The sequence below is a fragment of the Aythya ferina genome, assembly GCF_964211825.1.
Source record: "Aythya ferina genome assembly, chromosome: 21".
NCBI lineage: Eukaryota > Metazoa > Chordata > Aves > Anseriformes > Anatidae > Aythya > Aythya ferina.
In genome coordinates, this window is record NC_140319.1 from 8,475,353 (window position 1) to 8,492,353 (window position 17,001).

Here is a 17,001-nt window from a genome sequence, read left to right on the forward strand (position 1 = left end):
ACTAGTATTGACGGAGATCTAATTTAAATTATGTTGATAAAACCCCTCATCAGCCGCCTTCAGGCTGAGCAGCTCTCAGCACCTCCTCATCTGAGCAGTGCTTCAATCCCTTCTTCATCTTCATGGCTTTTGGCCGGAGGCTCTCCAGTAATGTGGTGGGTGTTGGGGTTGAGAGAGTTTGAGGCGAAGTTGTCACCTCCGTGTAACTACTTCAATACATTTAAATTAAAAACTATGAGAATTGACAGCAGTTAGTGAGTACCTGTAGGGAAGCTTTACCCAGAAGTTATGGTGCTTTTGTCCTCTGAGAGTTGCTGCAATCTTTTCCTTTTAGTCCAGCCTGCTATGCAGAAGGCTGTGGGCAAGCGGACCCTGGTTGTTTCCCCAGTCGTCTGTGGGGCTGGCTGACCTCCAGGTGCATTGGTGTAATGGCGTAACCACTTGAACCATGCCTGAAGCATTCCGCGGTACTTTGTTCTCTCCTGTTTTAGAAACCCCAGTTCCTGATGCTGAGAACCTCAAGCTGTCAGCTAAGCAGGGCTATAAGGGCTGATTAAGGCACTGTACGAAGTACAAGAATTTCTTTTTTTTTTTTTTTTTGCTGAGCCAGTACTGTGGTGTGATGAATGAAGTAGCCTGTAATTTACATGTTGCTTTTACCAGGCTACATTTTATCTAAAAATGGAAAGCTGTGGCAATTCAAATCTTTCTCTTAAGTGGTTTGTCTACTTTTGTTCTTAACTGAGTTCCCTCTGTAATGTAGAATTGAAGATATCTGAGTGCCGGGCTTGCATTCTGCAGGCATCAAAGGATGCTTTCAGCATACCTAGGTGAAAATCTAACCTGATTTAAACAAAATAAACTGAATTTGGAAAAGTTTGCTTTACAATTCCTTACTCTTCTTGCAGGCTGCTTAAAGTAGCATTTTTTGTTTGTTTGTTTCAGAAAGCACATGAAATCTGCAACACTTATATATTAATGAGGGTGCAACACAGGACAATAATGGTGTGTGTTTTGGCCTTTGCTCTTGTGTATTCTATGTGCTGTTCCAGTGTAATTTTACTTGTTGATCTTTCAGGTAATTCTCTTGGAATTCCACTAGATTTCATGATGTTTGCAGTGTGGGTAAACTACCCTGTGAACTTTTGGAAGATGAGTTGTGGATCTTTTTTTCAGATGTTAAAACAGCCATGTCAGACATGTTTGTTTCCTTAGGGATGCAGGGAGGGGGAAGAAATTTGGCCTCCAAGCGTGAGTTACTGTTTTATGTCTGGAAGTGTGGTGTTCTGGCAGTAACAAGCAAAACTGCTTATGCTGGGAGTTTCATAATCACAGTACTAACCTGTTCATCTATAAATGGGCTTGGATGAGGACGACCCATATCCTAAGTAGCTTAACCTCCATACCGAGCACTGAAGTAGGTGGTAAATTTTTCAGCTAATAGTGAACTGTAAAAAGCAGAAACTTGCATTGCATGTAAATGGTTCAGCGTAAAGTATGTCAGGTTGTAGACTGGCCTTCTGATTTAAGATTACTTTGATTCATTATTCTTGCTTTATGCTTAAAATCATCTTTTGCTGTCCTGATGCAGTGGGTTTGAAGATGTACACTCAGGTTTCCATTGACGTGACTCAGGGCCCTTGTCTTGCTCTGTGATAGGAGAGATCCCAGCTCTTTCCAATGTATGCATAGTTGCGAACAGTCCAAATCATGGGGTGAATGATAATCATTACTTTGTGCTGCCAAAGGAAGAAATTGGAAATTTCTTGAAGCCTTCTCAATTTGCTGTGAAGCCAATTTGTATGTTGTGTTATTACCGTCTTCCAGAGTGCTTGTTAGTTATTTAATATGTCCATTTTCACTCTTTCATATACTCTGTGGTTAGAAGTTGTTGCTCTTCTGGAGGGAAGTGTGTTGTGCTCTCACTTGAGCACATTAGTAGGAGGTTTATGTAACTTCTTTTGATAAAATAGATATCTTGATATTTAACTGTGCTTAGAAAGCAAGCATACCTCAGGAACAGTATTGAGCAGAAATCCTTTCAGTGCTTTGAAAATGTAGATTTTGCAGGGTGCTTTGTACAGCAGAGAAAACTCCAGTGCTGTATGAGTGTGAGACCGTGTTTTGTCATAACCCTAAACACTGTAACAGTAGAGAATTCTGTATTCCTAGCAGAGGGAAGAACTAGTGATCTGACGATTGCAAGAGTTTTATTTAAAAAAGAACATTAAAAACTTCTTGAGCAAGTCTTTTGGTTATGTTAATATTACTGAAGCAGTAACCTCTTCTTCATGAACATAAGCCAGCTGTTCACATTAAGTAACAAAAAATATCTCTGCCTTGATAGTATTTGAATTTCTGCTAAATTTGTTAGGAAATTGATGCAATTTGTTAATCATTGGACTCATTCTGATGTTTTTCTTTTCAGAATTTACATGTTTGACAGCAGAAGTTGGCTTTCTACTGTAGTAAGAGAAAATGTAAGTAGAAGAATAAGGTAGTTCCTTTTTTTCTAGTGCTTGAGAAACTTGTACTATTTTTAAAAAGTGGCTAACCAGTTTTTTTAGCTATTTCTTAGTCTGTGCAAGTCTACCTATTTTCTACTGTAGTATGCGTGCTCTTATGTCAACAGGAAGGATTTTAAAATGGCCAGGAAACTTGCTAAATAATAGATGTTAGTGCCTGCCTGCCTTCAGAAATGGAACTGGCAAAGCAGAGGGAGACCACAGATGAAACTGTTTCATCTCAGTGGGGCAGGGAACTGTAATAAATAAGATGATTAGAACAGTTATTCTCTCATGAATGAAAAATTACTTATCAGCCATGTTTGACAAAACAAGGCCAAATTTCTTGTTAGCGAAGTGGTTCTTTGTGATTCTTTTTAGTCCTTCTGTATTAAAGCAGAACCAAGAAGTTTCAGAGTTTATATTCTGTGTAATTGCTACTAATATTCTTGGAAAAGTGGAAGTTTCATTACCTTCCAGACTATTAACTAAAAACGTTTCTGCATCTTGCGAAGCCCTTTAGTCTATGGTGAGCATTACTGGTTAGCTGTGTGTTGAATAGAAAGGAGTTTTTCAGTTAGATTTTTTTTTTTTTTTTCCATTACTGGATACTCCGCTATTTTTCAGCAAGGGAGCAGCAAGCTAACCCATCTCCTGAGGTGTTCTCTAATTACGTACGTTGGTCAACCCTAGACATCTTCTGTGTTCTTTTTTGGAGGTCTGGAAGCTGAAAATGAACTCAGTGTTCCAGGTGTGGACAAACTGTTGCTTTACATGATGCCATTATGATATTGCCAGTATTTTCTGTCCTATTTTCTGTGTAAGCTTTTGTTCTGTTTTGACCAGCATGCTGTACTAAGCCAGTGTCTATGAGCTATCCAGCACATGCTTTTTTCCTTCAAATAAAGCTTCTATCCCAGAAGCTTGTGATCCTATCCCTTTCTTATATCTGGAGATGTGTACTTGGGTCAGAAGGCACCTCTAAATGTTTGTCTTCTATTTGGAACATGCAAATGGTAGAGTGAACACCACAAATTTGTCCCACAAGCGATTCTGATCTTATTTATTGTGTTTTCTGTGGAGTAAGAGTCAAACAGAAATCAACATGTACTTGGTTTAAATAACAAAAATAAAAACCTACAGCTTTTCAAAGTCAATATGATGCCAAAACACTGGAACTATCAGTGGATTGCATATGATTCCTTTGTCATTGTGAAAATGTACAAGCTGCTGTGCATGTTACTAATAGGATTTATGGTATCAGATAGATTAGCACAGCTTCTTTTAATCAGATGACCTGCTATGAGACTGTTGGGTAGGCATAATGTGAAGTCACTGTTAAAGCTGTGAAGTTTTGGCTCTGTTTTCACAAGTGATGTGTGTTTTGTGTTTTGTTTTTTTTTGGCTGTTTCATACATACTGGAGCGATGTGTATTAGCAGGAAGGGTGTTGAGGGAACAGATACCAGACAGTGTATTCATGTGTGAGAAAGTTGATTTAGCTACCCTTATGAAATGACTATACTTGGGTAATGCTTCAATGATATAAATTTCCTTTGTGTTACCAGACTTCACTTCAACAATGTCATGATGGTTTTACTTGTTAGGTAGTACTCAAGGGGTAGACCTTTCTAAATATTTGACTTAGCTGTGACTTGAGAAATCAGTGGTCTCTTAATCTGTGGAGGTTGTTCATAGGACAGGACATTTAGGAGAGGACTGAATGTTCCATCTTTTCTATAGGAATGGTGTGGGAAAGGAAAATTAAAATGAACTATGTTGTAAGGTTTGCTTCATTGCTCTTATCAGGTAGTTTTAGAGAAATATCCCACTCATCTAACTCAAGGATATGTGTTTGGGTGAGCTCTTTGGAACTCATTGAACTCAGTACTTTGGATGAGTAGAGGTAAGCATTAGCCTACATACAGAAATTATGGTATTAATGATATCTCAGTTCCAGTAACTGGGCTTCATTGTATAAACAGCTTGAGATCTGGAAAGGATATTAAAGCTGTAGCAATGAAATGAGTGGGTTTGAGCTCTTCCTTAGCCCTTTAATTGTTGTACTGTCACTGTTTTCTGAGGGTTGACCTTTATCTTTAAATGAGAGTTGTTACACTGGTATCCTAAGCATATCTCTGTTTGCAGGAAATATTTGCAAGTTTTGTAGATTTCATAAAGTTTTTTATTTTTTCAAAGATTCTGTGCAGAATATTGTATTGTTCAATATATAATTGACTGCCTGTCTTGTGTGGCATAGAGAAAAGTGAAAATTTAAATTTGAGATGAGTGATGTGATAAATTCTTTTGACGTAACTGAGTTGCAAAGTTTATAATGTATGAAGAGTAACAAGTTAGCTGTAGACAATGCTTGGTTTTCCTAGGTGGGATACAGGGAAAGTGACTCTTCTGCAGGTAACTTGTAAGAAGAGATTAGAGACTTGTTATTTGGAGTGGTGAGGAGTAGTAAACTGCCTTGCAAGTACGCATATGATTGTCCCTAGCAAGAAGAGAATTATCTACAAGGTACACTTGTCAACAAGATTAGGGGGAATTATTAGGCTTAGAGCAGAGACACTTAAGCACTTCAGCCTGTGGAAAGGTCTTGAGTGAGTTCAGCAAAGTGAACGTGTTATTCTTGAGAAGCCTGCCTTCAAGAACACAGTAACATATTCAAAGGAAAGTGAGGTAAGCGTGAGCTTGACTGTTACCTATTTCTTCACATCTGTGGTGATAATTTAGAAAAGAGGATTGTGGAACTTAAGTAGTGACTTCTGGCACGAGGCTGGCTTGACTTGGAAATTAAGTAACTTCCTTCAAAACACTAGAAATAGAAGCATCGTCCTTATCAAACAGTTTCTCTTGGAAACCTTATTTTAGAATGTAGTTAAATGCTGTTAGAACATGCCAAGGAGCAAAAGTGTATTATTCCGTGATGCTAAATTGTGCATGTTTCAGGTGAGCCTCAATCCTTTATCGAAGTTCCTGCTGCTTCGGTCTGTAATATGAATAAATCTGTATAAATGTTTCCTTTGTATCAAGAGTGTCAATAGATAAAAATATTTTCCCATACAGTTAACTGACCTTACCTGTTCCTGCTCTTTTAAAGGTTGTAATTTCTTTCTCTTTTTTAATGCTGGGTACTAGTAATCTCTGCTGATTTACTCTACAGCCAGTCCAGAAATTCTGATGAGGATGAAAACCACGGGTCTTGTATTTTTGGCATAAATTTAATTGCATAAGATTTAGTGTAAAAGAAATGGGGAAATGGCCAAGTTGATTGGCTGGTTGACCCATAAATTTTACGGTCTGCTTCAGAACACTCCTATATTTTGATGCCCTTGGCTTCATTAGGATTTTCATTTCCTTACTGTGAGTGAGTCCAGGCAAGTTGGCAGGAATTAGGACTTCCTGTTGATGTTCAAGCAACAAAGACTACAAAGAGAATGTGGAAATTGGGTCTAAACAATTCCTATTGATGCCGTGTCAGAAATGCAGTTCAGAGTTTGGAGCTGCTCGGAATGCTGAAATGTTAACTTAGAACATCAGATGTGGAAGTGTATTTAACTTCGCTTTGCATACTTTTCTGTGGATACATGGTATTACAGGTCTGGAAAACTTCCAGGGTTATAGGCAGTTAGCTACAGATTGTCATCCAGCAAATACTGATGTATGAGTTCTAGCAAGTGACTGGAAGTTGAGATCCATGTACGTATGTCTGGCTAAAGGCGCTTGTTGGTTGGGTTCTGTTTGTTTTTATTCTCAGGGGTTTTGAAGGGGTTTGGGCTGTTCTGTTCTTCCATTAAGTGCAAAGAAAATGGAGGCAGAGTCCTGGTGCAGAGTGCTGTCTTGAATTGGATGTGAGAGGTGGGAATGGAGGCTCCTTTCAGTTACTGTATTAGACATTGCAAGATGTAATGCAAGGTTTATTTGTGTGAAGAAAGGCATGCATCTGCCCACGTTATTGTGCCATCCTATCAACTGCAGGCTGTGCCTGATTTCCTTTTGGTTTCTTACATGTCTGTATCAGCGTCGCTGCTTCAGTGCTACCACTGGTCAGAAAACACCCAATACAACTGGGCTGCTTCCTCTGGCTTTGCCGCTTGTAGTGCCCATCTGTGCATGCAGTATTAAGCAATGAGGCACAAGCATGAAATAAGCTTCTCTGACATGGTTTGAACTCCTGTGTGTATGCAAATGACCCGCAATGAAACTACAAGGTTCGGTTTCTGTCAAGTGAACTTTCTCAATTTTTTTGTTTGTTTGTTTGTTTTTTTACTAGGGTTAGTGTTCATCTCCTTAGCCTTCTTTCTGTTACATACAAAGATGGTTTTTGTTTGTTTGTTTTTTTACTTAAATGTGAGAGGATTTTATTGCATAGCGCACAAGTTCTGGTAAAAATAAATTGGCATTGTTTTAAGCTTTCTGTTACATGCAGGAGGACATAACTGCTTTGACTGACATTAGATTATTCACCCTATTATATTTTTAAGTAAAGCTGCCTGTAAATCTTCAGTGTAATTACCTGCAACTCTGCAGCTGGAATTCTGTGTCCTAAATCTTTATCTTAATCCTGTCATTGAGTTGTTCTGACCTTGAGCAGAACATTTAAGTTTTGGATTGGAACTTCCTTCCATGTAATAGGGGTGATGCCATCTTTAAAGTCTTGGTACTCTGCCTGGAGAGGTTGGTATTTGTTTAGTGGGAATGGGGCTATTTATTAACTTAGGGTATGGCAGAAATAAGATATTAAAAAGCTGAAAGATCTGGGAATTAGTTGCAATTTCTTTTTTTAAAATAGTTTAATTCCTTTGACAGAAGTAGTTCATACTAGTCCATAGTAGGGCTGGACTACATAGGAGCTGTAGACTGTCATGAGCCTGTGCTTAGAAACTGCAGGCAGACCCAACTGTAGGGTGTTTTGTCTTAAATTTACGAGGAACAAAACATCTTGAGAAACAGATAAACATTCAAAATAAAGGTGGTTAGGGGATAATAAAACACTCTTGACAGGTTTTGTCTTAACTGGATTTTGGACTAAGCTGAGCAAGCAATCTTAACAGGGCTTAAAGATGACCCTGGAAGCAGAAGAGAGAAGGAGACCTAGTTTCACAATAAAGTGAAGGGCTTTGAAGTTGAACGAATGGAGGCTTTGAGACAAACTAACTGAAATTGCTTCTCTAAAATATTTGGGGTTTCAGCCAAGAGTGTAAATTTGTAAATGATTATATGACAAGATAAGGCTTGTAAATTCCTGAAGGTCCTCAGTTCAGTATACTAGCAAAGAGAGCTTGGAGTTGTATCTGGTTGTGTGGGATAGCACTATTTAGGGAATGCCAAAGCTTTAGCTCTTGAAACTGTTTTCTTAGATAGTGATGTTTGCTCTACTGCTTTAACTTGCCTTCACAGTATGTTCTCTCCTACTCTGATTAGGTAAAAATTTGGAAGTTATCCTCATCTTTCCCCTTGGGAAGGACTGCTAAGAGCTTTAAAAAAAACAAACAAACAAAAAAAAAAACCTCATGCTTGCAAAGATAAATAAGCTGATTAAATCTTTACAGAATAATATGTAAAACTGCTAGCAAAGCATTTTCATTATTTAATAGTAAAGGGTCAGTTCTAATGTTCTCAAATAACTACCGGCAGCATATTTTTATAAACTTTAGGTACTCTGTGTAGTATTTGAAAATGGATCCAATACCTTGTTTCACAGTAAAATGTGAACTTTATTAGCATGCTGCTTCTTCAGCTTTTTATATTGATGTCAAGCAGAGCTTTTTAAATAAAAAAGTTTAGGTACTGATTAGTTTTATTATAGAACACTAGTGAGAATGCCAACATTTTGACAGTGTGAAAATGCCAGCATCTTTTTTGGAACATACTGGGTGATACCTGTATGGGAAAATGGTCCAATTATTGAGGAACTATATATGGAATATTTGGGAGGGGTCAGTGATGATTGCTTTATTGAGCCTTCATGTTTTTGGCTGCAGAGTACAGTGACAGAGCGATACGTTAGTGAGTAATCCGGAACATACCAATGCTAGGAAAATCGGGTATTGGTGGGAAGAGGTGGCTGTTGGCAGTAATTGCTCAAACTCCTATCACCCTAACATTCCAAAAAAAAAAAAAAAAAAAAAAAAAAATCTGACAAAACGTTAATGTCAGAATTCTGTCTGGGAACTTTCAGGGTGATGTTTTAGTAATTTACAAGTACAAACTTGGACAACATTAATGAACTACCTCCTTCTATACAGATGTCAGAACAGCATTTCTTATAACTGCCATGTTTCAGACAGAGTTCAAAAAAGGCCTTTTTACAGCCTTTTGCAATTGCTTCTGTCAGTCTCTAAATACTTCCAATTCTTATTCTTTGATAATGGGATTCCTTACTCTATTAAGTCCTACAGAGATACCTGAATTTTGTGTTTAACCTTTGTATTATCTGCTGGTAAAACTGAGTTCAAGCAAAGTTAAAACATAAAAATATGAATGAAAGAAAAGATGCCAAAAAGAGCAGCCTGGAAGAAAAAGGATAAGTCCAAATTGTATTTTATTTATTGTGTCTGGAAAACTAAGCATGCTCCGTGCTAACACCGTATTGTGAAGAGTTTTCAGGGAAAGTCACTTGTATTTCAATGCTGATAAACCAATCACTGCCCTTTTAAAGCACTATTTGAGATAAATGAAAGGACTGTCTGCTTTCATAATTTTAAGTTGTGACTTCTACTAATTCTCATTCCTGTCACCTGTCTTTCAGATTTCCGGTTGTCTCAGAGGTGGCAGCGAAGCACACCTTTAGCACAGGAAAATGAGTGAGCTTGACCAGTTACGCCAGGAGGCTGAGCAACTGAAAAACCAAATCAGAGTATGTATTGTTACACAAATCATCGTTCATCTGTACTGTGAATCTTGAGGATGGCAGAGATGGAAAGAAATTATGTATTAAGCTGATGTGCTTGATGTTTTCACAGTGTTCAAGTTAGTCATGGATATTTAGAAAGTGCAAGCACATAGAACTACTTTAATTTTTGGTTCTTGATATTGCTCAGGAAATGATAGCTACACAAATCCACAGAATGTATTAGATTAAAATGAACAGTTACTGAAAATTTTCTGAGCCAGATCATAACAGTTCTTTCCCTTCCATTGGGATGTTTATTTCACGTTCTCTTTTCAAGTGTTTTCAAAGAACAAATTTGGGGCAGTAAGTCGGTTCCAGATATTGACCTTGCGCTAAATAGTTAAATGGTAATTCAAAAACATATGCCTTGTTAAACTTCCAGTAACCCTGTGAGAAAACAAGCTGAAGAATGAAGATGATGAAAACTTCCTGAGCATGGTTAAAGGTTTACATAAACTGTATCTGTGGACTGTCTTGTGAAATAGCAGTATTTAGATGAAGATTATAGCAATGTAGTACATCTTTCTGAATAGATGGTGTCTGCTCATTTTCTGTTACTGAATAAAAGAAGTAGAGGGAAAACAGTCTATTTATTTAAAAGGACTATGTAGTCCAAATGACATTTGTTTTAGTTTTAATTTGAAAAATGTATTATGGAATGTAACATGAACTGGTATGTTGTCAGTATTGTAATTAGTTGTGAAGGGGAGCATGACGTATGCAGACCAAAGTTAGATCCATTTTTCAAAATTAATTCAATGATAGTAAATGATTTTAGTACAGACCAATTTTAAATGTTCACTGATGCTGAGATTCACAGAGACTTTGCTTGAGGTCTCATGCTTCTGTAGGAGGGACGTCAAAGACTGAACAGCTGAAACTGCCTATCAGTTATTTCTTATTCCATGTGATTTCTCTGTATATAACTAATATGTCCTTCTGTGAAATTCTTTAGGAACTTGTTCTTTGAAGTAAGTTGATGGTAACAATGCTCTTACATATTGAAAGGAAAAAATCCTGTACAAAAAAACTATTGGTTGTTTTTGTGCATCATAGGTTGAGATGTTCAAGACAAGCTCTGAAATACAGGCTGTGACAGAGGATTTTAATTAGTAGACTCTGGCTAGACTCTGGCTAAGGTTATGTCTGGTACACTTTCCTGTCCCCTCTTGCATCTTCCTTCCATCAGTCTGAAGCATCTGTTCTCTGAATAGCCAGTCGTATCTGGTAGTGATCTGTTGCATAGATCTGGGAAGATACAGTACAACAATAGAAATAAATAAAATTTCTTTCTGCTGTTGTGTTTGTTCTGAAGTCCTAGTCTTTAATCTAGGAGTTGTCAAAACTAAGTAGAATTATTGTCTGCCTCAGGCTGAGTTTGTAGTACATGCCTTCATTGTTCCCTTTCTGTCTCAAGCCTTTCTCAAAACTTGTAGTGTATGGGAAGTATCTTTTTTATTGCTTTCTTGCTAGCCAGCCAACAGGAAGCGTCTAAACTGACTGCAAAGCTCAGATTTGTCACTGGTACCAAATGCTACCAGTCTCTTACTCCACAGAATGAAATCTGTGTGCTGCAGTACCATGCTTACAAGTCTGAGTATTTGTTCTCATGGCAGTGGAGTAAGTAGGGACAGAACTCACACACAATGTGCGTAGTCCAAGACATGAACTCCCTGTTCTCTGACAAGTTTCTTCACACCCTTCCACTTTTTCCCTGCCTGTTTCTCCTTGCTTGGGGAAAAAAAAAAAAAAAAAGGTTCCTTAGATGGTAAGAATTGTCTAAAGCTAGCTGTGTTGGTTCAGATTTTGCCAAAAGTTCTTCAGTTATTTGTCCATGGCAAGATCATAAGGTACTTGCTTAGCGTATGTCAGTGTAGTTGTTCAAAGTGTATTTGCATGTTCACCACATGAATACAATTTAAAACTGAAGTGTATCCTTGCCAAAATTCATGAGGCTTTGATTTGAACTTAACTTAGAACAGGTGTAAAGCCATCTCACCCAGACACTGGCTCTTTTCTGGTGGTTACTATTTCCCCCAAGAGTGAAAACAAGGCATCCTTTCTTTTCCTGTAACATTCTATGGGGAGAATGTGATACTCAGGCACTTCTACGGCTTCTTGTCCTCTAAAAGCACGAGTTTCCATGTTCCAAGAAAAATTATAATGTTAAAACCTAAGGCTATGATTTCTGAAGTCCCATTTCCACTGAGAATGCAAACTTCAGTGAGGCGCACAGTAAAGGACTGGAGACTAGTCTGCAGTCTAGGACTGGAGACTAGTCTAATGGGTTTATGTACTGGCTTTTTTCTACAACTATATTTATTATCCCAGCCCCTTCAGACGTGAAAGCTGTATAGAAAAAGAGAATATAGTGTATTACTGCATGAAAACAAGCAAGAGCGCTCTTATTATGGAGTAGCATTCAACCTGAAATGAGCATAAATCAATTTATTAGTATGACAGTTTGTTTCGCTGCTTTTAGTTTTTGTTTAATGCTTCTTTCAAGCAACTATGCATATTGCTGGTTACAGCTTAAACTGAGTCCTGGTACAAGGATTTGCATATTCACAGATGTGCATGTGGGTGCACACATGCACACAGAGAGAGGATGTTTGCATGTGCTTCTCGAGCAGAGTTCAGGCAGGTGCTGATAACTACAAAACCATGTGCACTTCACAGAATATCTGCACAAGCCTCTTCAATTTATTTTCCCCACTGCTAGCCTGGAATAATTCTCTGAAGTGTGTGTTCCTAGGCAGAAAATAAATCCACTAAGTCTGAACAAAAAGCTCCAAAGTATTTCCTCTGGAAAACTATTCTATTACCCAGTAGTTCTTACAGCAAATTTGAAGTTACTTAGCTTGTTTTCTTTTTCTTAGATGTGTTTTCTACTTCCTTCTATGGTTCAGGAACTTTTCTCTCAGATTTTCATGCTTTCAGAGAGCAGTTTTGTTGTTTTCTCCATTTTTCTCCCTTGTAGTTGCATATACTTGTCTCATCTGTATCAGTCCACATTGAGTTTTTGTCAGATTCTTCCTGATTTATCAGTTTTTCTGGTAAAGAGAGATTCAAACGGCTAGAAAGCAAATGGGATTGCATCAGATCCACATTAGGAAAAGGAAATTCAATATTGCTGAGCAGAAGATCCAAATTTTTTGTTTTTCCCTTTAATAGTTTTTGTACTATTCGTCTGAAAAAAAAAATCCAGTTGTACACTTAGTGTCGTTAACTCTTCTGTACTGCTTTTAGGTTGTAATGGAAAGGCTTTGTTTCTCTTTAGTATCTGCTTAAAATGATTATGGTTATTTAGAGTTGAAATTGAAAAATCTCACATAACTAAAATAGATGACCCCTCTGAGCTGATTCTGTTCAAGCGAGGTGCTGTTGTCTGACAGTTTGCTAACAAAAGGGTAATTTGTGTAGCTAACTAGTTTGAGAAATGGATGCATCTCTTGTATTCTGTATTCATTATTTATTTATGGAACATAGTGAGTGCTGCATTTCATTATGTCTGGAATCTTTTGTTGGGTAATAGGTTTCATGACAAGGAAGTTTCAAATGCTCAGCATATTTTGACAGCAGTCTGTCATGTTATGTTCATGCTGGGGTTAGGATGGGTCCTCTCTGGATAACAAGCCAAAATGTTCTCTGAACCCTATTTTGTGAGGACTTGATTAACTTTACAAAACAGAAGTTGAGTACAAATAAATGTGTAGAACTTCCTCTGATTTCTTTCTTCTGTTGTAGGATGCTAGAAAAGCATGTGCAGATGCCACCTTGGCTCAGGTAAGCATTTATTTAAGAGTTTAAATGAGAATCGGTCTCCTTAATGAAAAGGAAATACAGCGGAAAAAGATAAGTGAAGTAAAGCTTGAAATCTGGGGAGAATTTAGACTGCTGCAGATGTCTTTGGCAGAGGTGGCTAGTATTGGCTTATTTTTCTACATATATCACGTTTCAGTTTATTCTTCCTGCCTACTTCAGTCTGTTTACTTGAGAGTTTGTTAATAATCCATGTGTCTGATTTAAATGTGTTGGTACAGAAATGATTGCCAGTTCATTTGTTTAAAATGTCACCAGAATACCAAGTAAAAAAGAGTAATACCAACATAATGTGAATGTATATCTTAGTTTGTGAGGTACAGTGTTCCAGGTTGAACACACAATTTTCCAGGGTGAAAGTATGCAGGAAAAAGTCCAACAAACTGGAAAAACAAACAAACAAACAAAAAAACCTCCCACCAACCTCAGTATTACTAATAGGGGAGGTCCATCACGAGGAGTTCTGTAAGGGAAATGCTTTTACCCGTTCATTTAAGATCTGAACTGTTCTGATGGCCTTTGAAAAGAAGCAGAGACCCTTGCTCAAATGCTCTTGCTAAATAATTCTGCAACACGGAGACACAAGAAGTATGCAAACTTTATCCATAAAACATATTTGTAAACTCTTGGATTTGTTGTGATGTGTACTCGTTACATATTACTGGAAATGTGTGCTGTTTTAACTGGTATTTTTCTCCAGGCTGGAGAACTTATTTATGTTAAACTTAACAGCCAAAGGATGGCTAAACTAATTACTTCCTCACTTTGCTATCCGCTTATTCCAGATCTTGCTTTTATCTTCCAAAAGTTAAAATAAAACAGGAGTACTCTGAATTTAATATTCCAATATTTGGAAGGAAAGGTTGTCTGGCTCTGAAAGCAAGTTATTCATCCAACAAAAGTAGAGGCATGTTTAAAGCCCAACGTATTGCACTGCCATGTAGAAAAAAAATATCCAAAAGGAGAAACACCCTCCATCACAGATCTGAAGTTTTAGAGGTCTAAGAAGATACCACCAAAAGAAAGTAGTTTCGGATAGTTTCTATACATGCGATAGGCTACATCTAGAGCAGATCTTTTTGCTTGATAAATAAGCAAGTACTTCATAAAATGAAGTAACTACTAGGCATTAAAAATCAGTCAATATTCAAAATGTAGCACTGCCTGATTTACATTGCAATGCTCATTTAAATGTGATTATTTACGATGTGTTACTTGGAACTGTGTAGTCAAGAACTGAGGGTATGACACAATTCTAATTACAGATCACAGCCAATATTGACCCAGTGGGGAGAATTCAAATGCGCACTAGAAGAACACTCCGGGGACACCTGGCTAAAATTTATGCAATGCACTGGGGGACTGATTCCAGGTGGGTGTTAGTGATACAGAACTGGATCATTGGGCTTCACTGTGCTTTGGAAAGTTGAGTGCACAGAACTGTTATTTACCTGTTCTACCACTAGGAACCACTAGTTCCAAGAGAATTTAGGCAACCAAGAGAAAGAATTCAGAAGCTATTAATATCACTTTTTTCCTCCTGACTTGCATGTTTTTTTCATGAGAATAAACTTGTTGCCAGAATGCCAGTTATGTTTGCTTGCCCAAAAAATGTAGTTGTGGTACCCTGTGAATTCTGAGGAAATGTGGAGATACAGCAGGTCTTATCATTTCCTCTTTTTTTTTTTTTTTCCTTAAATTCTTCTTGCTAACTGCTAATACTCAGTCCAGAGAGACGCTAAATGATGCCAGTATGAGCTACTTTCATTTTCTTTTCTTTACAAGAAAAGATCAAAAAAAAAAAAAAAAGGCAAAGCCACTGGAGCACTTCAGTGATTGCACTGCACTTTTCAGCTGGAAATGGTCAGAGAGGAAGAGGTGTGGAACAAATTTGAATATTGTACTGGACTATTGTATCTGAATTTACTTAGAAAAGACCAAGACTGAGCAGATGTTTCATGCCATTATTCCTATTTATCTTTAAACATAGTACAAGCACGTAAGAGAGTTCTGAACAATTAACTAGTACCTTGTGTCAAACAGTTGCTGAGTGTGGAGTGAGGTGTTGATTTAAAAAATAAACTAAAAAAAAAAATCTTCCTAATGGTATCCCTTCCATTAGTGATATCTTCACTGCATTTCATTTTTACTTCCTTTGTATTTCAGTGCTGACATTGATTCAGGTTTTTTTGGACCGCTTAGAACAGGAGTTAAAATTCTACAAACAGGAAAAGGGAAAACAAGTTGACAGTACAGATTCCCAAACTCAGTGAATCTGAAGCCTGTGTCTAGAACACACAAGCATCAATTCCATGTGACTTTTCTGCCTTGGTTTTCATGATTGAGATGCTTGTTATGTGGCTACTGTCTTTCTGAAATCTGAGCATGTGGACATGTTGGTGTCCCATCACATATTTTCACAATATTCATCACTTAAAATTGATGACATCCAAAATAATCTTTCTGGTGCTAATAACTAGAATTGAGTAATGACATGCTGTACTTAAATGGTTTCAAGTACCTTAGTTCTGATAGTGGAGACAAATGCCATCAAAATATGTTCCTCTTTGTCTTCCTGCAATGATTGTGTTTACCTTCTGTTTCCTCTCTAGGCTTCTAGTTAGTGCCTCCCAGGATGGCAAACTTATAATTTGGGACAGCTATACTACAAACAAGGTAAGACTAACTGGTATGTTGCTATATAATTCAGTTGTTAATAGGAAGGCAGGAAGTATCATCTGTCATGATTTTGGCTGCGTTATTTCTGTAGTCAGAAGCCTAAATTTTGACTTTTCTAAACCACTAAAGAGTATAGCAGTGTCCTAAGTGTGTTGTGTATGAAAATGTGCACCACAAACAGAAAACAACAAAATAGTCCAAGGAAATGCTTTGATTTATTTTGATGCCACAGAATCACTGATCAACAAAGAGCAAGAAGTAATCAGGATGTTGCACAAAAATAGAGGTTTAAGAATAGCCATGCTAATTTGTTGTCTGCAGTGAAGGATTGAAAGACCTGAAATATGTGAGTCGTTATTTCCTGGCTGCAGTCATATGATGCAGACGAGAATTACTTCTACTTTCACATGACAGTGGTTGGTATTTAGTGGTTATGTTTACAGTTAAAAGGGCTAGCAACAGTTTACATGCCGCCCCTCTGTTGGGAGCGATACTTAAGTCTCTGGGACACAGGAGCATGGAATTGACTTTTTCGAACAAATTCTCCTGACTTAGTTCATATCAGAGCCTTATAAGCAATTTTGCCAATGTGCATAAGCAAATGGCATGCTACACAGGGGAAGCAGAAACAAGCACTTCCAGTAGTAACTCCTAAAGCTGGGATGACTAGAATCTGTCAATTATTGAATCTATGGCCTTACTAATACTGTTTGCAAAATAAAAGTTTCCATTTTTTGCTTTCATGCTTAATTTTTTGACCCTAACCTGAGGGTAAATATATTCTAAATGACTGTAACACAACTGAAAGATGCTAAAATAATCACTGTGCACCATTATTTCTGTATTAGTATCTCCTACTTTGATACAAATGTTAATTAATGCATGGCATCACCAAGAGGCAGAGAGCAGCTGTCTTATCTAGATGGAATGGAATCAGAATTTGGTACCAGACAGATATTTTTTTTTTACTAGAATCAGAGATGGAACTCCTCAGCTGCTGGAAACATCTCCTCCATAACTGTTGGCAAGATTGGTTCAGTGAAGTAGTGACTGAGTTGTGTGGGTTTTGTTGTTCTTGCTCTGTTTTTAAACA

The 17,001-nt window shown here is 37.5% G+C and overlaps 1 protein-coding gene across 10 annotated transcripts in view; it reads left to right on the plus strand.

The window, feature by feature from the left end:
* GNB1 (G protein subunit beta 1) overlaps window positions 1–17,001 on the plus strand; it is a 64,869-nt gene that overhangs the window by 36,209 nt on the left and 11,659 nt on the right. For 6 of the 10 annotated variants that reach the window (XM_084494737.1, XM_084494732.1, XM_084494740.1 and 3 more), the window contains 5 exons: window positions 2,429–2,480; window positions 9,264–9,371; window positions 13,155–13,193; window positions 14,495–14,601; window positions 15,842–15,905. In XM_084494737.1, the coding sequence (XP_084350863.1) occupies window positions 9,315–9,371; window positions 13,155–13,193; window positions 14,495–14,601; window positions 15,842–15,905 (267 nt within the window). In that variant the 5' untranslated portion in view covers window positions 2,429–2,480; window positions 9,264–9,314. The remainder of the gene's footprint in view (window positions 1–2,428; window positions 2,481–9,263; window positions 9,372–13,154; window positions 13,194–14,494; window positions 14,602–15,841; window positions 15,906–17,001) is intronic. The other 4 variants (XM_084494734.1, XM_084494741.1, XM_084494738.1 and 1 more) reach the window with 1 other exon arrangement.